Below are 26465 nucleotides of genomic sequence, written 5' to 3'. Positions count from 1 at the left end.
GTAACAAACATCTAGTGACAACAAAAATTTTCCCATATCAAATGAAGCAGCTGGAGTCTGTGGACCGAATTATACAAGGCACTGGATTCTCTGCTTCAACCAACCCTTCCTATCAGAGAGGGCTTACAGTTGGCTGTTAATGGGCTCCTAGATTAGGAAAGTTCTCCTCAGAAGGGTGTTGGTCTCATGTTGGGAAATAGCTCTCCAACTCCGTTGCAGTATCACGTTGGATCTTCTAGGAACAGTTTGGACTGAAGTGCATACCAAATTGGCCGGCAATACAGAGATGGTGAGGACAGGTTTTGATAGGTGATGCTGGATAGCAAGATGTAGGGTGAAATGAGCCTGATGCGTCCAGTGGTTCTATTAAGGAGACCCCCAACCTGCCTCTCCCTTCTCCCCAACCCGACTGGCATTGGCAGTGAACAGTGGTGGGATAGAGGGCAATGGAAGACTGAGGCCCTCATGTGAACACGGAATTGCCCTCTTCGCCCACCAGTGAAGAACTCACTGAACATTACTCATACCTCTTCTATAATGGGGAAGGTGCCACCAGAATGACACCTGCTGAATTTCAAAAGTCCTCCCGCCTTTAATTGCTTTCACAGGAGTGCTTGAAATTCAGTCCCAAGTTCATCATTGTAGGTTGATTTACAGTACAATACCTAACATAGTTAGAGTGACAACAACAAAACAATCTTCAAGTACAATTTCTATTTTCAGTCTTTGAGTTTGAATGCCAATATAGCAACTGCTCCTATTTCTCTGGATATGGAGCTTGAGTTACTGCACTTATGCAAAGAACTGTGTACCTTTGCCAACTACTAAATTTCTACTTTTGTCTTGTGAACAAGTTGGCTCTGCAGGGATATGGTCACACCTGCACGCTCTTGTACAAGCTAATTTTGTCAAGTGTAAAACATTTCAATAAATTCATAACATTTCTTGTTAACAAAAAGTAGTTTTCTATTGTAAACGTGTTCACATACATTTAGGCAGAGATTTATTTTTCCTTGACAGAAGTAAAATCACTCTCACCTATGTTAGTGAGGATTTCAACCAATTTGTTCCTTTTGGAATACTGGTCAACTTGCAGTATGGATTGCTGGACATCACCACAGGCACCTCCCACTTGACCAACAGCAAGGAACAAATAATCGCTTTTCATGAAGTCTGCAGCCAACCTTCAAGAACAAAGTTAAGGAACATGAAAACTAAATGTTTAGACTGGTTTGAATTTCACGATTTACAACTAAGTGATGGGATTATAATATCAAGTTTCAAAACTCTTATTTTAGCCACGAGACAATGTAAGTAAGCTTACAGGAGTGGACAGACTACGCTCAAGAGTATAAAGAATAAAAATGCAAAGGTGGTGTTCAAATTTTATCAGGTTTTGACAGGCCACATGAGAACCTGTTTACACTGGCACAAAAAAAGGGTGCTAGTTACCAGAGGTTAAAATGTTAGTTAAAAAAGACGGCAAAAGAGTAGGGGGGAACATTGTTAAAAAGAAATGTAAACAAATTTTGTTAATCTGGAAAGGCAGTGGAAACAGGTTCATGTCTAACTATCTAAACAGAACTGGATATACTCAAAGGAAATATTTGTAGGGCTATTGTGAAAATATAATTAGATAGTGCTTTCAAAAAGCTAACACAGACACTATAGACTGATGCTATATGACTATGATCAATCTGTTACAAGTCAGACAGACGATCAAAATACATGTTTACTCCTTGTTCAGTGTTGCTTTCAGATACTTCCACACTTAAGAACACGAGGCTGTGCAAGAAGAAATCTGCAGTATGATGCACAATAAACCAGTTTTCTCTCAATTCATACAATAGAGTTAGCAGCTTCAAATCTCAAACAGACAAATCCTGACATCTCAAGTTGCAATCATGAGTCAGGTTTGAATGAATTTAGATTAATCCATTTAGTTTGACTGACACTAAAAACAGATGGTGTTTTTACTGCAGGCAAGTTAGAGGCTCACTTAAATCTGTTCTAAAATATTAAGTCCAGAAGTTGTTCTTGGCATTATTCCAAATTGACATCCCCATTGAAATATTACTTAAGCAGGAAGAAACTCAAATTTTGGTTTCCATCTGCCTGCTTAGCAGAGCAGTGAATAAGGAAGTGGGTAAAAAGGTCCCAGTTATCTAATCTTCAGGCACTCTCCAAGTATTGTTGGTTATGCAATATCTCTCACGCTTTAGCTGCCTAATACAAAATGTCACCACTTCACATCAACAAGTCCAAATTAAATAATTTGACCACCCTGATGTATCAACTCACAAAATTATCTTTTGGAATAAAGTGCCAGTCTTCATCATTTAATTACCAAAAATCAAACTAACTGAAGCCACTCCAAGCAAAGCACTGGAAGGCACTAGTTTGCATTTGGTTTAGAAGAATCAAGAATTGATTTTTTTTAAAAACTCCCTAAATTAAGATCCAGAGATCAGGAAGCTTTTAGGGGAGTCTGCAGAAGACCTGCCTGAGGCCAGGTACAAGATCAGTTTCTCCTGAAGGAGCTTGTTAAACAGAGTTAGGAAATAGTTTACCTCAGCGCAAGAGTTTCTGTCCCAAATTTCCAGACCAGAAGTGTTTGGTTAGAAACCTGGATGGGTCGTTTGAAGCTAAGGAAGTTTAAATTTAGTTGTGTGAACAATCAAAGAAAAGACGATCAAGTTCTCAAGATTGATACAGTTAAGTCAAACCTATAGAGGTGATAAAAAGGGAATGCTCTTGGTAGTTGACTACTGGAAAATGATCGTATTGGGATAGGTGGGATTTTGTTCTGCTGTGTTTTGAAATCTTCCAAATTATGTCATATGTAAAATGCCTGATTTATTCCATTTTATCTTCACTTCTCCTGTGTAGTAAGCTGTTTTATTGTTAAAACCAAATCTACAGTATTGCATTATGTTAAAATGAATGTCTGCCACAATAAGTTTTTTTAATCTAAGTGTTCTACCAAATCAGACTTCAGTCTGGGATCTGAACTGTCCAGTAGTAATGTCAGTTGAAATCATAACAGTAAGACAAACCACTGCAATAGTTTCCACAGTTTTTAAATCACATAATTAGAAGGAAATTGCTGCTCTAGAAAAATCATAATTTCAAAGATCAGGAAGTAAATAAGGTTAAGAAAGCTGCATGTGGAAAAATTAAAACTGAAATACTACAAATAAATTTAAAAATGACAAAACGAGAAAGCAGTAACCCAAGTGTCACCATCTTCAAGAAAGGCGGCAGGTTCAACTGGAAATTACTGAGCAGTTTTCCATTTGTCAACCACGGGTAAAGGACTTTGTGAGAATACTCTTCAATCGCCTCCTCCTAAATCTCAATGCAGTTTCTACCCATCAACAGGTAAAATGGACATGATTTTCACAGCATGAGAAATCCAAGGAAGTGTTAGTACAAGAGGACAGCACTAATCTCTGCACATGGCCGTTGATCTCACAAAGATTTTAACTGTTAACCATGAGGGATCGTAAAATAGCCTTAAATTTTACTGCCCACAGGAATTCAACACCATTGTCCACCTGGTACATGACATCAAGCCATGAACCTCACCAATAGATTCAGAGTCAATAAGATTCCAAACTGCCGTCAAGCAGGGCTTTGGTATAGCACCAACACTCTTCTCCAGCTTCCTCACGGCAACACTTCACTCCATCTCCATAAAGCTCCTTGGCAGAGTGGAGCTAATGCATAGGACAAGCAGGAAAGTGTTCAACCTTTGACATCTCCAGACCAGAACCAAGACCACCCCAACATCCGTCATCGAGTTGCAGTGTACAGACTACATCTGTATGTGCATGCACTCAGAGGATGAGCTACAAATCAATGACTTATTCACTGTGGTATACAAAAGAACAGGCCTCTGATTAAGCATCTGGTAAATAAGAAAGAAAGTTCTCTACCAGGCCATTCCTGCCACACAACAACGCTCCCAGCCAAAGTCTACACAAATCCATAGACAATACAAGTCAGTTCCCATACCTCCTCCAGTGAAAACAGACATTGATGACTAAATTCAACAGATTTGAATATGCTTGTGCAGCCTTCAGATGCATAATGTTTGCTGTCTAATACCTCAAACCCAGCACCAAGACCATGATCTGCAGAGCAGCCATGGTTCTGACCCTCCTGTATGCATCAGAAACATTGACCACATACTGCAGATATCTTACATCCCTGGATAATTATCAGCAGTGCTGCCTTCACAAAATCCTACAAATCCACTGGCAGGATAAGCGTACCAACAAGAGCATCCTCTCCCAGGCCAACAACTTCAGTATCAAGCCAGTGGTCACACGTGACCTGTTGTGATGGGCAGGCCAGACTGTCCACAGACTGAACAGATGATTTCCTAAACAAGTACTCTACTCCCAACTCCACAATGGCAAGCAATAACTAGATGGGCTGAGGAAATGCTACAATGATACCCCGAAAGTGTCCCTAAACAAATGCAACATCCCCACTAACATGAAAATTGTTTGCCCTAGATTACAAGCTAAAGAAACATCCATAAAGGTACCAACCAGTTCAACGGTCACAAGTGGAGCACGTGGAGGTATGCTCGAGCAGAGAAGGGCAGAAGAGGAGACACTTCATCTGACGAAGGAGCAGCACTCCAAAAGCTTGTGATTTTAAACAAACCTGTTGGACTGTAACCTGATGTTGTGCGACTTCTGACTCTGTCCAAGCAGAAGAGAACGCAGAATCTAGAGCATCCCACCGCATGCCTCAAAACATGCCCACATGTGGCAGAGCCTGTAGCTCCAGGAATGGATTATTCAGCCACTGCAGAACACACCCCTGGCATGGGAGCAAGTCATCCTCAACCCTTAAGATTGCCAAGAACACTGCTACGAAGAATATAATTCAAGAAGCTTCATTATATTTTCATGTACTTCTGCAAGCAGCTAAACCCCAACCAGAAATTTGCTTTTTTTTTTAAAAAAAAATTCAACTATTAAGCACATTTTCTACATTTGGAAAGGGGTTAACATAAGTTCCTATGAAACATGCTGTTGGCAGAAAGACATCAGCTCAGAAAGACTTAGCTAGGGAATGCCTGAATGGCATGGAAGTTCCTATCTCCCATACATTGGATGTCTTAAATAAATTAATCACCATGAGCTAATATATTAACAATGGCAAAGGTGTGAATTGATCATCTTCTCTTTTGAAGAACAATCAACGGTTATTTGAAAATTAACACAAGTCCTTCTTCTCAGAATTCCTTCTATAATGAAGCTCTTTTAATTTACAAAGTTAAAAAGTTCTGTATGGCATCCCTTTTAGAAAAAAGGGACCTGATTTATTGGAACGTAGGAAAAAACCCAGTAAGAATTTTTTAGTTTTTAAAAGTTTTAATGCTTTTCACTTCCACTGTGGAACCAACATCTAGCAATAAGTAAAAAAAAAAGTTCTGTTTTACCACTGCAGCAATGTTAAATGATCAAATTTGAATGGTCATTGACCCAAAGTACAGTCACAACAGGCTGGTTTCAGGTCATCTTGTCCCGTTGCCTCAAAGTTGTAGGTTCCATCACCAACTCCATGCAGTCTTCTACTTTAAAAGTGAAATATTTGAAATCATAAACTCAACCATCAACTTTATTCTAGTAGCCCAAGAGGGAAAAGAAGTCCTTTTTTGTTGGGTGGGAGGGGAGTAGTAGAAAGCCCTCCTGGAACAAAAGCAAAATAAAACAGCTACTAGTAATCTGAAATATAACCAGAAAATGCTGCAAGTACTTAGCAAGCTGACAGGATCTTCAGTGACAGGAGAGTTAATGTTTCGGGAATGTAACATTTGATCATAATAATCTGGTCCAAGATGTTGCCTGATCTGTTGAGTCCTTCGATAATCCTTCTGGAACCTCCCTCATACACTAGAAGCAAGTCAAGTGGAGCGGCATGGTTCATGTGGAGTTTGTACTTTCTCCCTGTGTCTTCATGGGTTTCCACCCACAGTCCAAAGATGAGCAGGTTATGTGGATTGGCCATGCTAAATTGCCCAGTGTCCAGGGATGTGTGCATTAGGTGGACTAGCCATGGGAAATGCAGGGTCACAGGGATAGGGTAGATGGGCAAGTCTGGGTGGGATGTTCTTTGGGGCGTCAGTGTGCCAAATGGCCTGTTTCCACACTGTAGGGTGTCTATGGAATCTTCACTTTTTTCTTTTTATCTCTATACTGTTATTATTTCCATACCAACTATCTTGCTCAAAACACCATTCATCTACAAAACAATGTGTATGTAAATCAGCAAAATTCAGTTACCTTAATTTTTGAGCACAGGCTTCAGTTTCTGATCTGCCCATTCAAAAGGGAGTGGGCAAGACAACATTGGTTTACCCACCTCTTCTGAATGATTTCAAACCAAGAAACCACTTCCAGTGTTGCTTTCCGCTTTTCAGCATAGCTGTCACAGCAGGCTCTCTCTCAAAGCAAGGTGGAAAAACAGATTGTTACAGCGGGAATTCCAGAAAAATCAAGACTCACGATAGATCCAGGCTCTCAGAAACAATGCTGGAGGAATCAGTGGTGCAGCTGAGCAGGAGGAGATGCTAGGATCCAATCGGTAGCTTGGAGACTTCTAAGCAACGCCCTCAAAGACCGGGAATGGGCAGACTAAATGGTCAACACAGAAGGTGTCCATCACAAACCATGGTAACAATACCACAAGGAGGTGATGGGCTGTATATGGTCAATATTGGCAAATACATTTCTTCCCCCTTCATTGGATGTGGGAGCCAACAGCTAGGTCAGAATTTACTGCCCATTTCAACTGCCCTCTAGAAAGTAGAGGTGAGTTGCCTTCTTGAACCATAAGTACACTCACGTGCTGTTAAGAAGGGATTTCTATGATTTTGACCCAATGACAGTGAAGGAAAGCCGATAGTCAGGACTGTGTGGCTAAGAGGGAAGTTTGCAGTTGGTGTTCCCATGCATTTATTGCCCATGTCCTTCTAGGTGGCAGAGGTCACAGGTTTAGAATTTGCTGTTGTTCTCAGTGAGTCGCCGCAGTGCACCTTGTAAGTTATACACATTGAAGGCATTGGTGGTAGAGGGAGTGAACAGAATGCTAATCAAGCAGGCCACTTGAATAAAACAAAAAGTTGCTGATGCTGAAGATTTGAAGAAACAATTCTGAAGTCGTCACCAGACTCAAAACTCAAAATTCAACCTGCTTTCTTGCCAGAGATGCTGCAAGACCTGCTGAATTTCTCTAATTTCATTTTTGAAGCAGGTTCCTTCGTCCTGGTTGATGTCAATCTTCAAATCTTTTTAAACTTGCATCCATCCAGGAAAATGGGATTTCATCACACTCCTGATTTGTGCCACACTTATGGAGGACAAACATTAGTGGGTTACTACCTGCAGAATTCCCAGTCTCTCTGACCTACTCTCGCTGCCACAGAACTTAGAATTGGACCAGTCATGTGTCTGACCTAATGCCATAGCATGTCATGGGTAGATGGTCATTGCCAGAGATGAAATATACTTGCCACTTAACAGCTAAACACTGCCTGCCATCCAGGACCTGCTGCATATAAACACATGCTGCTTCAGTGTATTCACACTGCAATTTATCCTTACAACAACCTCTGCGCTCAATGCACCTCACACAGCAGCAGTCCCAGGTCCCCAGTAATCATGGCAAATAGTCAGATACTTCAATCACCACTACATATTTAAATTCTACCATCCTCACATCCACTTCTTAACATCTCAGCTGTTCGTGCATGGCGCATATCACCCAGCACAGCACTACACAATCACTTATATTCTCAACGCTCTTTATTTAAGGATGAGGTAGCATAGATAATAGAAGCAAGTCACAATGGAACTGGCAGAAACAGAAGTGCTTTCATTTTGAAGCCCTAAATGGCTCCAACCATCATGATGCAAACCATGAGATAGCCTATCACGTACAACCTCAGCAAAAGCAATGAGGTAATGGCATCCCCCTGCCTTGTGCCTCTTCTGGACTCCCAAATGATCTTAATTTCATTATACAGGATGGTAAAACAAGTTGCTGGTGCTATGACCTCCAACTTCTTGCTTTACACTCGACCCACTCCACCTCCTCTGAGATTCTGCTTTCTGACAAAGAACAGCCATCTGACCCACAACAAAAGCTCAAGGAGGAAGACAGCGAGCTGAAGGACAGCAATAACGAAGACAGATCACTTGATCCGTCACCCTCAGCCACCTTGGCAGATACTACAAAATTTGGCTCATGTTAAGTCATCCAGATGCAAAGTGAACTCAACCGAGCCAGAGGTTGATGGCTCATTTGTCAGCTCTGTAGAGAGCTCAGATGAAGACAATGAGATTGAGTATAAAAACTGCAGAAGGGTCAGTTCTGAGGAAGAGTCACTCAACCTGAAGCGTTAACTGATTTCAATCCACAGATGCTGCAAGAACTGCTGAACTTTTCCAACAATTTCTATTTTTGTCCAAACATTTTGTCCATAATCAGGTTATTTGTCCCTTTAAGTGACACGACAACAGAGTTATTTACAACTTTCATTCAAAGATGGACAATGCAGGTTTGCCAGGACATGATAGCCAGTTGGATTGAAAAATGTTAGGAGTTTTTTCCATGAGTTTGGGGGCATGCAGGGCTGCGTACAGCTGTCTATCCGCACAAAAATCAAGATTAATTCTGCACATTGGTAGAGGAAGAACAAACTACATAACTGAATTTTCTGCCCATGAAGCACAGTGGGATGCTCACATGATATAATAATTAGAGAAAACTAAAGAAGTCAAATAAATTAAGGCCCAATATTTTCCATGCTATACTTCATATTTTCTTCAAGCAAGAATTGGCTCTTTTGGATCCTGATTATTGGTATTAAGTTTTTGAACTTTTATGATAAAACAAAGTTGTCACTGAGAGATCTATACTACACAAGAACACTATATAAAGTCAAACATTCATAGCAGCATGACACAGCTATTTCACCCGTGTCACTACTGGTTTTCCAATTAGTTACACGACAGCACTACAAATGGAACTTCACCACTGAATCAGATTTCATAACTTTTTGGGAAATCCAAATCATAACCACTTGCTGCATCCTGATTCTGCAACTGAATTTAACAAGTGAACCAGCAACACAAACATGTACAATTAACATAAGTACAACTGTGACCATTATTTTCTCAATCAATATTGTACTAAAATATCAGAATACAATATATTCATTACTTTTAAATTTTGCAATCTGTAAACTATCTACTCCATTCTATCAATTATGCAAACTCAGTTCAAAAATGCCCACACAGTTGCTGAAGACTGATAGATTTGAGTAATTGACTACTTGCAGTTTGCTTTTGAACATAATAAATATAACTGAAAATTAAAATGTTGAAGTTTTGTTTATTCATTCGTGGGATGAAGGCGAAGCTGGCTAGGCAGCATTTATTGCCCATCCTGTCAACTAGAGTCAACTATATTGCTGTGGGTCTGGAGTCACATGTAGGCCAGACCAGGTAAGGATGGCAGTTTCTTTCCCAAAAGGACATTAGTGAACCAAATGGGTTTTTCTGACAATGGACAAATCATGAGATTCTTAATTCCCGATATTTTATTGACTTCGAATTCCACCATCTGCCGTGGCGGGATTCGAACCCAGGTCCCTAGAATGTAATGTGGGTCTCTGGACTAACAGTCCAGCAATAATACTGCTCGGCCATTGCCTCCTCAATTTGTTTGAATAGAAATTTGTATCTTCTATCAGGTTTGAGGCAGATAGATACAACTAAGATCCAAGTTTGTACAGATCCTAAGCATGAACAAATCTTAAAATTATAAGCAAGATCCTATGTACATTTCCATACATGCTGGCATTTGAAATTACCTCTGAATCTCTTCAGGAAAGGTGGCACTGAACATCAAAGTCTGGCGGTTTTGTTTAGGTGGCATATTAAATGAGTTGACTAGTTTTCGCATGTCTGGTTCAAATCCCATATCGAGCATACGGTCTGCTTCATCTAATACCAAGTACTGCACCTTACCAAGGCCAACCTAAAAATCATTTTTGAAAAAAAGTGATCAATTTTAATAGTAGTTGCATCACAATTGTAACATTGACCTCAAAATTTTGGGCTACAATTAACTGTTTGGACCACAAGCAGTGAGGGGAATTACAGGCACAGAATTAAACAGACATTTAGTTGTAAAGGCTTTGGGATACATCTTGGCCTTTACAGACTGGGTGATCATCTGGCAAAAAATCAGGCTGCCCGACATTTACAGAAGATCCACGATTTTCAGTTTGTTCTACATCAATCAACAATAGGCAGGTTCTACTGAAGTCAGACATTCTGAATTGGCTATGAACTATGGCTAGGAAACCACAATTCCTTCAGGGAAATTTAAGGCTGGAAGATCTAGATTCTTCAAGAAATTCTGAAGTTGTCCATTAATGTGCAATGTATTAATATCCAAATTGGGTTAACATCTTGAGATTATTAAAATCACAATGTTGGCAAAACACCTGTGCCCTATTAACAATAATTTTAAATCATAGTTTTTTAAGGATGCAATGAGCAACAGCTTACTTTTCCTTTAGAAATAATATCCAGAAGTCTTCCTGGTGTGCCACACAATATATTACAACCTTGTAAAACCTGACGAATTTGATGGCCAGTGCTCGTTCCTCCATAGACCACAACAGGTCTCACAACAGTCCTGTAACATAGCAAAACACACCATGTGCAAAATTAGCTTATGTTGGTAAAATGTTAGGTAACTTTAACACCACACAAACAAGGATTTTTATAAAGTAAGATGAGATTTTGTTGTACCAGGTGTTTGAAATCTTTTAAACCGTTTTGTGTGTAGATAGCGGAGTATTTTTCAGTTTACTTTTCGCTCGTTGTAATAAATTTCTGTTTCACTGTTACAACCACATCTGGAACCTGGTGTGTTTATAAGTCACTGAAAGACCATGATGTTGAATTGAAAAAAAGAATCAATCAAGAATGAAATCTGGGGTGGGACTTTGGCTGACAGGAAGATCAGCTGGAATCATAGCACTTTTTTTTTTTGAGTGCTCCGTTCTGCTAGGAAGCACGCACAATTAAAATGTTAACCTTCAGCTTCAAAATGTATATTCTTGGCAGAATGCAAGCCCTCGTTAAATACGTATGAGTTTTCTTTACTTACCCATAAGAAAACTTCCGAGCTTCCAGATATATCTGATTAATCAGCTCACGTGTTGGAGCTACAATAACAACTTCTGGTTCTTGTAGCTCCTTGAATCGACTGGATGCTGCATTTCCCCTCAGGAGCATTTCTATTATGGGCAACAGGAATGCAGCCTATAACAATGACAAAAAAAAAGTCACTGACTGATCATAACTAGCACAAAAAAGTTTCAACCTTACAAAATTCTTAAAAGGGCTAGGCAGAGTGCACCCAAAAAGGAGGTTTCCTTGGCTGAGGAGTCTACAATTAATGGACACAGTCTCAGAATATAGGCAAACCACGCAGACGAAGAGGAATTTCTTAATTCAGAGGACGCCTTAGGAATTATTTACCCCTGTTTTATGGAAGTTCAGGCATGGAGTATGCTCAGGGTGGAGATTAATACAGTTTTAGATATTAAGGAACATTGGGATAGCACAGAAAAATGAGGTCAAGTCAGGTGATTTGCCACCATTTCAAATAACAACAGTTTTGTAGGTCTCAATGGCTATTTTCCTGCTCCAAATGTTTCTATGTTAACCCATCCCTGCAACTCAAATGAAAAAAAGCTCTCAAGAATTTATCCAGTGAGCTAGTCTGACTGTGCACATGCATTAATCAAGGACATTAGTCATGGGATAACACACAAAACAGATGATCTGATTAAAGACCAAGGACAGAAATTACTACAAGACAAGGTGAAGCAGGAGGTTTAACAGTAACTGAAACAAAAAAAAAAGACATGGGTGGCATGGTGACTCAGTGATTAGCACTGCTGCCTCTCAACGTTAGGGACCAGAGTTTGATTCCAGCCTCAGGTGACTGTCTGTGTGGAGTTTGCATGTTCTCCCTGTGTCTAAGTAGGTTTCTTTCCATATTCCAAAGAGGTGCAGGTTAGGTGGACTGACCATGCTAAATTGCCCCATTGTGTCCAGGGATGTGTAGACTTGGTGGACTACCCACGGTAAATGAGAAGTTACGGGGATGGGTTAAGGGGCTGTGTCTAGATGGGATGCTCTTTGAAGAGTCGGTGCAGACCCACTGGGCTGTGGCTTCTTTCTGCACTGTAGGGATTCTAAATTAACTCCTTTTTAAAGTTTTAAGTTGCTGCAAATATAAAAAAGAACCTCACAGACACCATGCCTTTTAAAAAGCTGCATTGTATGAAGGTACAGATTAAGTACCATACCACAATCCATGTGTTTAATAGCACAGAAGTGCAGGTGCAAAATAAATTTAAAAGGGTATCGTGAAATGTAAAGGGCTCTCACAAAAACGAAAGGCAACACAGATCAGATGGCAGTAATCACATCCCAGGGAACTGTTGTTCGTCAGCTAGCGTAGATCATCGGCATCACAAATAGGACTGTTGGGTATTACTGTTTTCTAGTTTAAGGATGCTTAAATCCAAATATAATTATATGTACATCTGTAATTGTTCAGGAATTATGCTTTAAATGTTGAAGATTAATGCAATTGTAATTCGTTTGGAGTGGCCTGAAATGGATTGAAATCACTCGTCACCACTCACTGTTTTTCCAGAGCCTGTTTGGGCACAAGCCATCAGATCCCGTCCAGAAAGTACAATTGGAATCCCATGTTTCTGAACTGGTGTCGGTTTCAGATATCCTGCTTTATTTATGTTCTTGTTCAAAGTTTCACACAAGTGAGCTTCATCAAATGACTGAAGAAAAAAAAGTTGATACTTTTAAAGCAGTGATTTTAAATTACCACATACAAACCTTTGGAATTGAAATTCTGTACTGGCAACAGTATACTGCAACTACATTATGTATGCGTAAAGAATATAAACAGGCAACACATTTTATGCTTTACAGTCCCAAAGTATAAACAGCAACTTCCAAATACCCAAGTTTATGACTTCTGTGGGCTGAGGCTTTTATAAGAAAAAAACTTTCAAAAATGCAAAATGTTTTAAATACGAAAAGAAATGCCCAAACAGGAGTAACTGCATCATTCAAGACTAGTGAGAGGAATCTTTCCAAAAAAAAAATTAAGTATTTCTTGGTCTATTTCTACCAGCGCTCATCCAACCAAATATTGCAGAGATTTCAGAACACTACACTAAAGTCACAAGCAACTACACTTGTCAACTATTGCAGCTTTATAAATCCCTGCTCACTTTTACTGAAAAGTCCGACCAAAATTAAATGCAAACTAGAATGAGATTTCAAACACCAAATGCAATATATGGCGTTCCCCAATCCTCTTAGCATACATGGGCATGGGAACAAAGGAAGGATTTCAATTCTGCACCCATGAATATCATAGAAGCAAAACAATTCAACTGCAGGCTCAATTATAATTGGGTTATAATGCAACTTGCAAGTGAAAGTGTATAATGTACCTTCTATGGTTCCCCTTTGCAAAGAAATTTTAATGCTGTCTAGGCAAATTGCCAGAATAGGGACAACTATGCACGACTGTCCTTTACATATATGAAGGCTTGTGCTTTCTTCTTCCATCCAATCACTCAGTTCTCATATGGAAGACCAAGTGACAGTTTGTATAAAAACCTAAATTGCTTTGATGCATTGCTCACCACACATACTCCCAAATCTCTGCCTATCAACTAGTTTCTCCATCAAGACGATCATTAAAAGCTCTATGACCAAGCTTTTGGTTACCTGACCTAATAATCCACATGGAGTGTTAATTCATTATTAATAACATTGTATAAATCCAAATAGCTGTCATGATTGTTGTACATTGTTCTGTACAGAACCTATTTTCTCCCGATTTAGATTTTTTTTCTATACATTTCTGGGATGTGGGCATCACTGGCTGGCCAGCATTTCTTGCCCATACCTAGTTGCCCTTGAGAAGGTAGTGGTGAGCTGCCTCCTTGAACCACCGCAGTCCTCCTGCTATGGCTTGACCCACAATGCTAATAGGGAGGGAATTGCCGGATTTTGACCCAACGACAGTGAAAGAACAGCAATATATTTCCAAGTCAGGATGGTGAGTGACTTGGAGGGGAACTTGGAGGCAGTGGTGTTCCCATATGTCAGATGCCCTTGTCCTTCTAGATGGAAGTGGTCGTGGGTTTGGAAGGTACTGTCTAAGGATCTTTGGTGAATTTCTGCAGTGGATTCGTTCGATATATCCCACATTTCATTTTGAGTCCATGATATAATTTTCACAATCTTGAATATTAGAATCTCCACTGCCCACCCTCCCCCCAAAAGAAAACTTGCCTTCCATGGAGTTTAATTTTACCTGACATTACTGCTAAAAAGATTTATGTTTGTAGGGACAGAGGTACGTGATCAATCAAGGTGTATTGCAGCCTTTAATCTATTTTTTCATATTTCATTCTACTTTTCTGAGGGGACTGGGAGGACTGACAGGGAAGAAGATACTGAGACGCATGGAATAAATATATACGCGCATCTTTGAGCGATCAAGGACAGGGATAAGAGCTGCTGTCACAGATACCGTCCATTCTGGAAGACCTTTCTCCCCTCCTTTTAATGGCATATTCCAGAAAAAAAAAGACAAGACCAAGAAACCTGGCCCTCTGAAATTTGAAGCTAATCACCATATTGCGGATCCAACAAGGCAATGCAATGTGTCAACACATAACAGTGTAAAGTGGAAGGGAGGTCATAATTTTTTTTTTTTTTTTTAAAAACAGTTTTACACAAAAAATGACTTTACATTGAGAAGTATTTTAACATATTTGTTCTTATTACAGAAATAAATACTGCTAAAGTGGAATGATATGGCCTTTCATATCCCAAGATTAACACGTACAGCAATGCTCAAAATAACTTCATATGAATGTGATCAACTCTTGGACAAAATTTTTCCAGCGATCACATGCACTACATCGTAATCTTGCGTAACATTTACATTCTGTACTGCTGTTCAATTTCCTATTCCATTCGCCATGTACAAAAGATGCTAGCTAAAGGTTGCTTAATATCCCACTAATTAAAGCACCATTTAGTGTTATACCATGTCATAAAAGTCTGAATGTCTGGCCAATATCTAACACACGGAGCTGTCTATAAATATTTCTTATTCATACATAACTCACTGCCCAACTTGAACACCATCCCAGTGGAAATGGCAAACACAATGCTGCAAGCTCAGGACTAAGATGACAACCTAAGTTCTAGGTCTTTTGCAGAAAATCAAACTTCCAACGTCACAACAGCATCATTTACATAAACTGTGAATGCAGTCAGCATATCAGCTCTAACAATTAATTAAACTCAAATGAAATTTCAATACTAACCAGTATTGCAGGGGGAACATTGAATCCTGAAACTTCGACAAGAATGTCATCATATTTATCGAAGTTAATACCAGTCTGATAGCGAGAAAAGATAGCACTCTCTTCTTCAGGAGGTGGAGGAGGAACATAGGTCACTTTAGGGCCTTTGAAGAAATATATGAATTAGATTTGAATTTATAGATTGAAATCTCAATATTTATTATAACAAAGAATGTTACTCAAGTAGAATCTTTTGGGCATACTGTTACAAGATGGAATTGTACAAAATAAATATTTTAGATACATAACATACCAAAGCAGCGAGTGCTTGCAGTCATCTTTCACGGCTTATGAAAAGGATACTTAGGTTCCAAGATGAAATGCAAATAAAAAAGATTTTACAATATAAAATATAATTACTGATATGAATTCCATCATCTAATTTAATACCAGGGACTTTCAGAGCGCAATGGTTCTTCAAAAAAAAATGTCACATTGACTTTGACATGATAGAGAGGTATCAAACTTGCTCTTTTTAAACTCAATAAACCTTTAATTAGCTCCTTACTGCTACAATAAAATGAAAGTAACTATTGACTGTTTAACTGGAGAAAGTACAGCATTCTTTTAAAGTAACTTAATCTTTGTGCAACGGGGTAAGCTGAAAAGATGGGAAGGCATTCAGCCCTATCTAACCAGCCACAACAAAATGAGAAGTAGCCAAAGTCTTCACATCCATGCAAACAGAATGCAACGTGAAGAGGAGCCATCAGCTGCTTCAAGGTAGACCACATGAACAAGGTCTACATACGAGATTCTTCCTCAAGAAATGAAAACAAAGTTGATAAAGAAAAATCAATGTATGATTAAATATTTGTAAAGCAAATGCCATTTAGTAATAACTAGCTGGCTCTACATGCTAAAGACAGCAAGATAACCACAATATAAAATCTTAAGAAATAACATAATAGAGAGCAGGAAATTCTCTGCTTTGTAGATCCAACATTGCTACCCAATCTAGGAATACAAGACAGAAAATTTCCAGTGTAATAACACAAGACAATGGATTTCCCCTAAAAAGCCATATGCATTGATGATGCTCACAGTCTGATTAGGAGATCCACAGACATGACAAGGTTGCTAAGTCTTCCATTTGTGTAGAAGATGAAAGTATCTAGCACAATAGGTCAGAAGTGGTTGACAGTTGTCCACTGCTCACAAAGAAAGTTGGTTGCAACAAAGATTAATTTTGCAGTTTGTCTTGTGGAGTCCTCTTTACAGAATCCATTTTTGTCACAAACTTTGCAGCAAGTCAGTTAAAGTCAAATGAAGATGGCGGAAAGGCTTCAGGAATTGTCCAAAACTGACTTCAATGTAACTTGGATTGCTCAAATTAATCTAAATAGTGATACCTATGAGAGCGCGGTTTTGCTCTCTGGAGACTACACATTGGTTATAATTCAATTGAAAAGATCTTGTTCATCCTTGTCAAAATACAGAGTAAAATCTACAATATGGAATGGAATTTCAACTAGAAATATTTATTTCTGATTCCTCATCTAACCAAGTTAGTTAAAAAAAAACAGAAAAAAAAATTCAAAAGGAATCTATTCAGACTGCAAAAGTTGGAACCACATAGTTCACCATAGTTCAGGATTGATGTGAACATTCGGAATCGAAAAATCAGCTATTTCAAACACTGGGAATGACACCAAATTAGGCTTCCCTCTGTCTAACAAAGGCATTCGTGGAAGAGGGTTGCCACTAGCCAATCCTTAATCGCCTTCTGGAGCATTGCGGCAAACAACCTTCTTGAAATTGTGCTGTTAGCGTGGTGTAGGTACTGCCATTGTGATATTGGGAAGGAGCTGCAGTTAGGAGGACATCAAAGCTTGGACTATCTACTGGATGCAGGATGGTTCCACTACAGCATGCACAGTCCTATGCTGCAACTTCACCAGGTTGACAACTCATTCTTAAAAGTACTCTTATGATTCCTTGTTGAACCAGGGCTGGTTCCCTTAGCTTTCTTAAAAATGTTGTGTGCGCATTGTGCCATGTCCGTTTAACTGATGAAATAATAGAATTCTGTTTCTCAGTCCAAAGGACTTCACGGATCCTGTTTTGGAACTGCTATATCCATTCAGAATTTGTCCCATTGATCACGTGGCCCATAAAGACAACACAACAGAGGCCACCCTCTTTTAGAAATGAAGTCCATCTTCATAACAGAACTGTGCAGTGGACAATGTGCCAACATTTTCATGGGCAGACAAAAAAGTATACGGATGAAGCTCAAATGTTATTTCAACATATACTGCAGGATCAATCTGGTAGCCACATACTCCAGGTCTTAGTCAGCTCAAATTAAGAATGGTGCTAGAGACTCTTTAAGTGGAAGACATTGAAGTCTCCCACTTCATACATTCACTTGGAATAAGTGTGGTATAGGATGTTGCTGAACAAGCAGACCTTGGAGTGCAGGTTCATAGTTCCTTGAAAGTGCAGTCCCATGTAGATAGTACAGTGAAGGCGGCGTTTGGTACTTTTACCTTTTTTTGGTCAGTGCATTGAGAAGTGGCAGATGGAGTCTAATCCAGACAAATGTGAGGCGATGCATTTTGGAGGATCAAATTTACCTGTGAATTATACTGTTAATGGCAGAACCCTGAGCAACATTAACATACAGACGGATCTGGGCGTGCAGATCCACATTTCCCTAAAAGTGGCAACACAGGTAGCCACAGTGATTATGAAGGCATATGGCATGCTTACCCTTAAATCAGCCAGGTCATGAAGTACAAGAGTTGGCAAAACATGTTGCCTTGTTAGGCTGCATTTGGAGTATTGTGTGCAGTTTTGGTCACCACACTACCAGAAGGACATGGAAGCTTTAGAGAGAGTGCAGAGAAGGTCCACCAGGATCTTGCCTGGTCTCATGGGCACTGACTATGAGGAAAGGTTAAAAAGACTAGGATTGTTTTCACTGGAAAGACGACAGCTGAGAAGTGACCTGACAGAGGTCTACAAAATAATGAGAGGCATAGATAGGGTGGATAGTCAGAAGCTTTTTCCCAGGGTTGAATTTTCATTTACAAGGGGGCATAGGTTCAAGGTCAGAGGGGGAAAGTTTAAGGGAGATGTGCGAGGAAAGATTTTCACGCAGAGAGTGGTAGGAGCCTCGAATGCACTGCCAGAGGCGGTGGTGGAAGCAGGCACGTTGATGACATTCAAGAGGCATCTGGATGATTACATGAATAGGGAGGGAATAAAGGGATACGGACTGAATAAGGGCAGGTTTTTTTTTTAGTTTAGTCAGGTCATGATGATTGGCACAGGCTTTGAGGGCCAAAGGGCCTGTTCCTGTGCCGTACTTCTCTTTTGTTCGAGTATAGGAGTTAGAGGTCATGTTGTGGCTGTACAGGACATTGGATAGGCCACTTTTGGAATACTGGGTGCAATTCTGGTCTCCTTGCTATACGAAGAATGTTGTGAAACTTGAAAGGGAGTCAGAAAAGATTTACGAGGATGTGGCCAGGGTTTGAGCTACAGGGAGAAGCTGAGTAGGCTAGGGCTATTTTCCCTGGAACAATCGGAGGCTGAGGGGTGACCTAATAGAGGTTTATAAAGATCATGAGGGGCACGGATAGGGTGAATAGATATGGTCTTTTCCCTGGGGTGCGCGGGTGGGGGATACAAAACTAGAGGGCATAGGTTTATGACGACAGGGGAAAGATTTAAAAAGGAACCAAAGGGGCAGCATTTTCATGCATAGGGTGGTACATGTATGGAATGAGCTGCCAGAGGAAACTGTGGGGGCTGGTACAGTTACAGCATTTAAATGGCATCTGGATGGGTATTCGAACAGGAAGAGTTTAGAGGGATATGGGCCAAATGGGACTAGATTAAGTTAGGATATCTGGTCTGCATGAACAAGATGGACCAAAGGGGCTGCTTCCATGCTGTACAACTTTATGGTGTTAAACTTAGGGTAAAGAGATTCATCAGCTGAGGTTAACAGTGAATATTAAGGGTTTTTGAACAGACTCATTGCACATTAATAGAAAGTTCATCTGTCCCTCCTCTTGCCTGAAACATTTCCCCCTGCAGGTACTTATGGGCTCCATTCAGAAATACTGTGTTCTATTTAAAGTTGATTCAGTTAATTAATGGTGCTGTGCCTCAATATTACCAAGAAGAGTGACAATATATTAACTCAATGTCAAACTTGCCATACTGATGTGGCCAGTCTGCAAGACGTTGCTGCACTGACCAGCTTCTATCACCAGATGGAGTGTGGTCAATTGACGATCTCAGTAAATTTTACATTTTTTAAACTCAAAGATCTCAAAATCCAAGGTTTCCAAAGGACAGGAGGGAATAAGCAAGTTCAAAACTTTAAATTTGCATCAAAATACCTTAAAAACATCAGAAAAGAAAGAAAAAGTCGACTCCACAAATTGTAACAATGGACACTCTCAGTTTGAAAGCGCTCTCTAAATGAAGTCCTCTTGGCTCATCATCTGTGAACACACCCCTGACTGCCATTCTGTATGTTGTACAACTTTACTTTAAAACAACTCAATTTATAAAGTCACACAGGTCTATCACCCAAGTAGCCGTAGTTTAAAACAAAACCAAAAAACGGAGGATGCTAGAAATCAGAAGCAAAAACAAATTGCTGGGGAACCTCAGCAAGTGTGGTAGAAACTGTGGAAAGTGGAGTTAACGTTTTGGAGTGGAGTGAAGTCAAGTCTTTGACTCTTCTCTTCATTAGACGCTGTCAGACCCATTGAGTTTTCCCAACAATTTCTGTTTTGTAGCTACAGTTTTAGGTCACTGCACTGAGTAGATCAGGGTCAAAGTGATCTATCCATATTCTAAACAAAAGATACACAGTTTAAAAAATAGTTAGCTTCTGGGCAGCAAGACTTCCTTGCCCTTGTTTGACTCAAAGTCACGGAGATTCCATGGGATTAGAATCATGCTTTGGCCATTTATCAACACGCTGTAAACAAAGAAGTGATAGTTGGCCCACCTGCTCCGGATTTAACTCCAGAATGCATATTCAATATCAACAGATTCCATAAACTGAAGCCAACCTGATGGAATTCCATGTTTTCCTACTAGGTAGGCAGCAATCTGGACAGCTAAAAGATAGTGGGATAGAGAAAAGGGTGGTGGAAGACGATGAGGAGATGAAAAATGAGAAACTGGTGTGTAAGAGGTGCCCATAATCCCAGGATATTCACATAGGCCCTGAGTAACTGCAGTAAGGCACCCCCTACTTCAGAACTCAAATCCTCTAGCAAGTAAAACCAATATACCAGTTGCCTTAAAGTAGAAGTTGTTGGAAAAGCTCAGCAGGTCTGGCAGCATCTGTGAAGAAAAAAAAAATTAATGTTTTGCATCTGGTGATGCCCCTGAGAACTCTTGATGTTTTTCTTCACAGATGCTGCCAGACCAGTCGAGTTTTTCCATAAACTTCCTTTTTGTTTCTGATTTACAGCTTCTGCAGTTCTTTCGGTGTTTTTACCATTTGCCTTCACTACCCTGTCTTACTTTCATTGTGTGGCATACAACAGCACACAGATCTCATTGTACATTCACACTTCCCAGTACACCATTTAACTAATACTCTTCCCATTTTTCATACTGAAGTGTATAACTCTACATTCAGCTACATCGTACTGCATTTGCCATGAATTTGCCCACTCAATCAATTCGTCACCTCTTTGCATCCACTTCACAAATCCTGCCCAGTTATGTCCAACTCGGAAACATATCTACAGATGTTGTGATTAACTGGGGCCCAAGCACTGATCCTTGTAGTATCCCACTCATAGCTGCCTCCAAATGTGGGAATCAACCAATTCTTGATTTTGCTAATATTTTACTACCTTTCCCATGTGCTTTAAACCTTTGCCCACTAACATCTTATGAGGTGCCTTAGCTAAATCCTCTGAAAATCCAAATACACCACATCCACTAATTCTCTGATCTATTTGACTAGTTACATCTTCAAAATGCTCCAGCAAATTTGTTAAGCATGATTTACCCTTCATAAACTCACACTGGCTTTGTCCAATCCTGTTAACACCTTCCTATTGTTCTGGTAGGTCTTTTTATAATGGACTAACATTTTCCTCAGTATTGATGTTAGACTAACTGGGCTATATTTCATTTGTTTTCTCCCTTTTTGAAGTCTTGGGGTTACATTTGCCACTCGCCATTTTGTAGGAAGGTGACCACCAACACATCCAATATATCCCAGGCCACTTCCTTTGATACTCTGGGATATATATTATCAGGACCTGGTTAGTTGTCAGCCTTTGACCCTATTAAATTTCCCTCGCATAATTCTCTTATTAATACTGATTTTCTCCAATTCCACCCCCTCACTACATCCTTGGTTCTCTAACATCTCAGGGAGGTGATTGGTACCCTCTTTTGTGAGGAGATAGTCAAAGTAAATATTCAATACTTCTGCCATTTCTTTGTTCCCTTTTATAGATGCCCTGGTTTGACTGGAAAGGAGCTACACTGAACTAATCTTGTTCGCTTCACACATTTGTAGAAACTGACCCTAAAAGCTTCCGTTAAAAAAAAAACCCAAAAGAACTGCAGATGCTGGAAGTCAGAAACGAAAACAGAAATTGCTGGAAAAGCTCAGCAGGTCTGTCAGCATCTGTGGAGGAAAATCAGAGTTAATGTTTCAGGCCCGGTGACCCTTCTTCAGAACTCAAATAAAAGCTTCCCAATTCCCTGCAATTTTACTCATGCTGTATTTGCTCCACCTTGATCAAACTTTATCTGCTCTTTAGTCACATTCTACAATACAACCAATCCTCTGCCTTGCCTTTTTTAAAAAGCAATTTTGTATGTTTCCCCTTTTGGATCTAATCCAAAACTATTTTCCTTTTTGAAAGCCATGGTTGAGTCACCTTTCTACTATTTACATACCAGACTGAAATGAATAACTATTGCGATTCATTCTCCCAGGCTGACCATAAACCATTCCTTTGTCTGCCTAACTGTTTCTCTCTCTCTGGGTTCTATCTCCACCTAACAGCTTCTCCTGCACCTTCCACCCCGACCTGCCCACCCATCTTTAGCATACATGCCAACATTTTCCTAGCTACAATCAGTTCTGAAGGAGGATCACTGGATCTGAAACGTTAGCTCTGATTTCTCTCCACAGATGTTGCCAAACCTGCTGAGCTTTGCCAGCAGTCCATTCTGGTTTCTGATTTCCAGCATCCAGTTCTTTGGCTTTTCAATACTTGGAGATGTGGAAGAAAGAAACTTGTAGCTTTTTAAAAAAAGTTCTCCCGCAGGTCCAGGCTTTGAAAGGAATTCCTGTTCCACTTCAATAAAAATCACATTAGTTACATATAGAACAGGCATTAATGTTTTTGTTAGTGGCAAATACCATTGTTATGCAACTGTCCTTGCAGGATCAAATAGTTTGCCATAACTCCTGCATTAAAATTCCACCTTACAAAAAAACTCTATACTGGATCATTATGAAGGCCTGATTTTCACCGCAGGAAGTGAAGTAATCGAACTGTATTATTCTAAAATTCATGTAACATTTAATGCACTTCATCCAATGTCCCAAGATGGAAATATAGACACGCAAACAAGGAAAAATTAACTAAAGAACAAGTCAATCTTGAAAGAAGTTTTAAAATAAGCTCACTTTGAACAAGCAAGTATTACCTTGGCTTTTATCACCTTCAACATCACCTGATTTCCAATGACCTGAAAAATAAATACAACTTGTATCAAAACAAAAAAAATTCCCTATTCACTTTGTCAAACACTGTTGAATGGATGAAGTATTTTCTTTCCCATTTCTAAATGGCAATTTAACAAACTCAAAAAATTAAGAAAAAGCATCATAATTAGACTCTAATCGCTTCATTATTGTAAACAATTGTACGGAGCAGAGAAAATAAAAGTGAATCCTTAATAGTGGCTTTTAAAGAGTTAATGGGGTTGGTTAGCGTAATCGAAAAGAAATTGCTGTGGGGTTGTAGAGTCAGCCGTGAGTTAGCAATTTTAAAAAAATGCAAGCCGGGGAGGTGCCAGGGAAAAGTTTAGGATTGTTTTTGTTTTAAATGATGGATTGTGGGAACATTCTGCTTCAGGCAGGGACAAGTGCATGACTTGAGAGAACTGGATAAATACCTCAAGCAGAGCAAGGCACAAATGGTGGGACGGCAAAGATGTGAAGAGAAACAACAGGTCAGAATGAAGTTAGTTGTATTTACCTAGCCAAAAAAATGTATACAGCAAACTTTTTATTAACCGGAACCTATGGGACTAGGAGTATACAGGTTGATCAAGATGTCCATATAATCAATGTAAAAACACACACCAAGTCATAGAAACATAATGTAAGGTGTATACAAATTATTGTTTTACTTTATTTACTCCATAAATCACTTAAATAATAATGCAACTTTGCCTTAAGTAAAACTCAGCTGCAGAGAGCCCTCTCATTCGCACCCTCAACTGACTATTTGAACATCGCGGATATTGCAATAATACAGTAAGCTTTCAGTATTTCAGGTTTATCATTTTTGCTGGTTTAGCGAGAGTTAAGGTTCATAATGTGCCAGTTAAAACAACATTTGCTTAGGTTCACTGGACACCTTCTGGTGCTGTTAACATCCCTGCTAGGTGAACAGCTCACCTGCTAATTTAGAAGTAGATCCAGAAAAGGGTTCTTCATTTCTGCCTCTGTAACCACCTGAAATTCAAAATTCCAAAATGTAAACCATACTGGATTTAAACATTACAGAAAATTGTAAGCCTTAAGTCACAATGTTGAAGGATCACTGATTGGCAACGTTACTTGTTTCTCTCCAATATGCTGCTGGTCCTAAGCATTTCCAGATTTTTCTCTCCCTTACTTCAGATTTAAAATACTTGTAGCATCTTACATCGGTATCATTGCTTCAGGTCATAAATTACATCTGATGCAGGATCTAGGTTACAGAAGTAATGTTAATAAATAATTAGACCCTCATCTGTGATAGCTTGCAGTGAAGGAAGTGGTATTATTCACGTTAAGCATCATTTCCTTATTATTTCCCAATCATAAGATCATATTGTTTAAGTTACTCAGTTGAAATTTTCATATCTAAAGAAATGAGATTTTTTGTTTTTTCCTATAGTTCTTACCCCATCTGAGCACGTCTACTTAGGAGATAACTTGTTATAACAAACTAGTATGCTCTCATTTTACCTCTCCTTCACTCTCCAAGATAATCAGACAAAACAAATTTTCAACTGTAAACACATGCAGATACGGTGATGAGATAGTAGGAACTGCAGATGCTACAGAATCTGAGATAACTAGGTGTAGAGCTGGATGAACACAGCAGGGGTCCTCTGATGCTGCTTGGCCTGCTGGGTTCATCCAGCTCTACACCTTGTTATCTCAGATACTGTGATGGGTTTGTTAGAGCTTAGTCCATTCAGAAACACAATCATTACAATGCAGAAGGTGGCCACTCAGCCCATCGCTCTTGCACTAGCTTGATCATCTAGCCCAGCTCTATTACCTGGTGCCAATCTCGTATCTTTTCCTCCCAGCCCTGCACACCACAACCATCCCAAGAAAAATTCCATACCTTAGCAATTCACTGTGTGAAAACCTCTCTCAAATGACCCTTGCTTCGTTCCATATCACAAGACAGTTAAGCCACAACCAATGGATCAGATCTAAACTCTGTAGTTCTACAACAACCAATCACAAATGGTGGAGGACAATTTAGCAACTCACTGGAAGTTGTCACTCCACAAATATCCCCATCTTGCCCAGCACATCAATGCAAAAGGTAATGGTTGCGAATGCTTTAACAATCTTCAACCAGAAATGCCGACTAGATGATCAATCTAGGTCTCCTCCAGAGTTCCCTAGCATCAAATCAAACAAAACAATAGCTCATGTAATAAAATTGAGAAAGCATTGGAAGCAGTGGATATTGTAAAAGCCTCTGGGCCCTGACAACATTCCAGCACTAGTACTGAAGGCTTGTGCACCAGAACATGCTGCACCCCAGCCAAGCTGTTCTAGTATAGCTACAAACACTAGCATCAATACAATGTGGGAAATTGCCAGTATTTTCTGAACACAAAAAAAGCATAACAATTTCAATTAGAAAAACTATCGGGAAGTGGGGAGGGGGCAGGGTGGGAAATGACAGAGAATTACCACCCATCAGTCTATTGTTCATCAGTGAAGTCATGGAAGGTGTCATCAACAGCACTATCAAGCTGCACCTGCTCAGCAATAATCAGCTCAGTGATGCCGATTTCAGTTTCTGCCATGGCCACTCCTGACCTCATTCCAGCATGGCTCAAATATGGACAAATGATCTGAGGCAATTGTAACTGTCCTTAACATCAAGACTGGAGGTCCAGCAAATCTGGAGTTAATGGGAACGGAGGGTGGGGCAACTCTGATGGTTGGGAGTCACACCTGGCACATGGAAAGATGGTGCAGTTGTTGCAGGTCAGGACAATCCTCTCAGCAGGAATTCCTCAGGGTAGTGTCCTAGGCCCAACCATCTTTAGCTGCTTCAATGACCTTCCCTCCACAAAGTCAGAAGTGGGGATGTTCGCTGATGACTACACAATGTTCAGCACCATTCACGACTCCTCAGATACTGAAGGAGTCCATGTTCAAATGGAGCAAGACCTGGACAATATCCAGGCTTCACAAGTAACATTCGCAACAAATGCCAGGCAATGGTCATCTCCAAAAAGACAATTTAATGATCACCCTATGACATTCAATGGCATCAACATCCTGGAGGATACCTTTAACCAGAAACTCAACTTGCCTGGACGAGTGCAGCTCCAACAATACTCAAGAAGCTTGACACCATCCAGGACAAATTAGCCTACTTGACTGTTTGTGTATGTAGATCCTTAGACAGCATAGATCATAGATCATAGAATCCCTACAGTGTGGAAA

The 26465-nt window shown here is 39.8% G+C and overlaps 1 protein-coding gene across 4 annotated transcripts in view; it reads right to left on the bottom strand.

The window, feature by feature from the left end:
* Positions 1–26465, bottom strand: part of ddx4 (DEAD (Asp-Glu-Ala-Asp) box polypeptide 4) — a 100117-nt gene that overhangs the window by 19309 nt on the left and 54343 nt on the right. For all 4 annotated transcript variants that reach the window (XM_048604354.1, XM_048604375.1, XM_048604363.1 and 1 more), the window contains 8 exons: positions 24174–24230; positions 23195–23236; positions 15494–15636; positions 12761–12913; positions 11209–11363; positions 10602–10731; positions 9899–10065; positions 1039–1184 (listed from right to left, as the gene is read on the bottom strand). In XM_048604354.1, the coding sequence (XP_048460311.1) occupies positions 1039–1184; positions 9899–10065; positions 10602–10731; positions 11209–11363; positions 12761–12913; positions 15494–15636; positions 23195–23236; positions 24174–24230 (993 nt within the window). The remainder of the gene's footprint in view (positions 1–1038; positions 1185–9898; positions 10066–10601; positions 10732–11208; positions 11364–12760; positions 12914–15493; positions 15637–23194; positions 23237–24173; positions 24231–26465) is intronic.

The sequence above is a fragment of the Rhincodon typus genome, chromosome 1, assembly GCF_021869965.1.
Source record: "Rhincodon typus isolate 14 chromosome 1, sRhiTyp1.1, whole genome shotgun sequence".
NCBI lineage: Eukaryota > Metazoa > Chordata > Chondrichthyes > Orectolobiformes > Rhincodontidae > Rhincodon > Rhincodon typus.
This window is presented reverse-complemented; position numbering and strand designations above follow the sequence as displayed.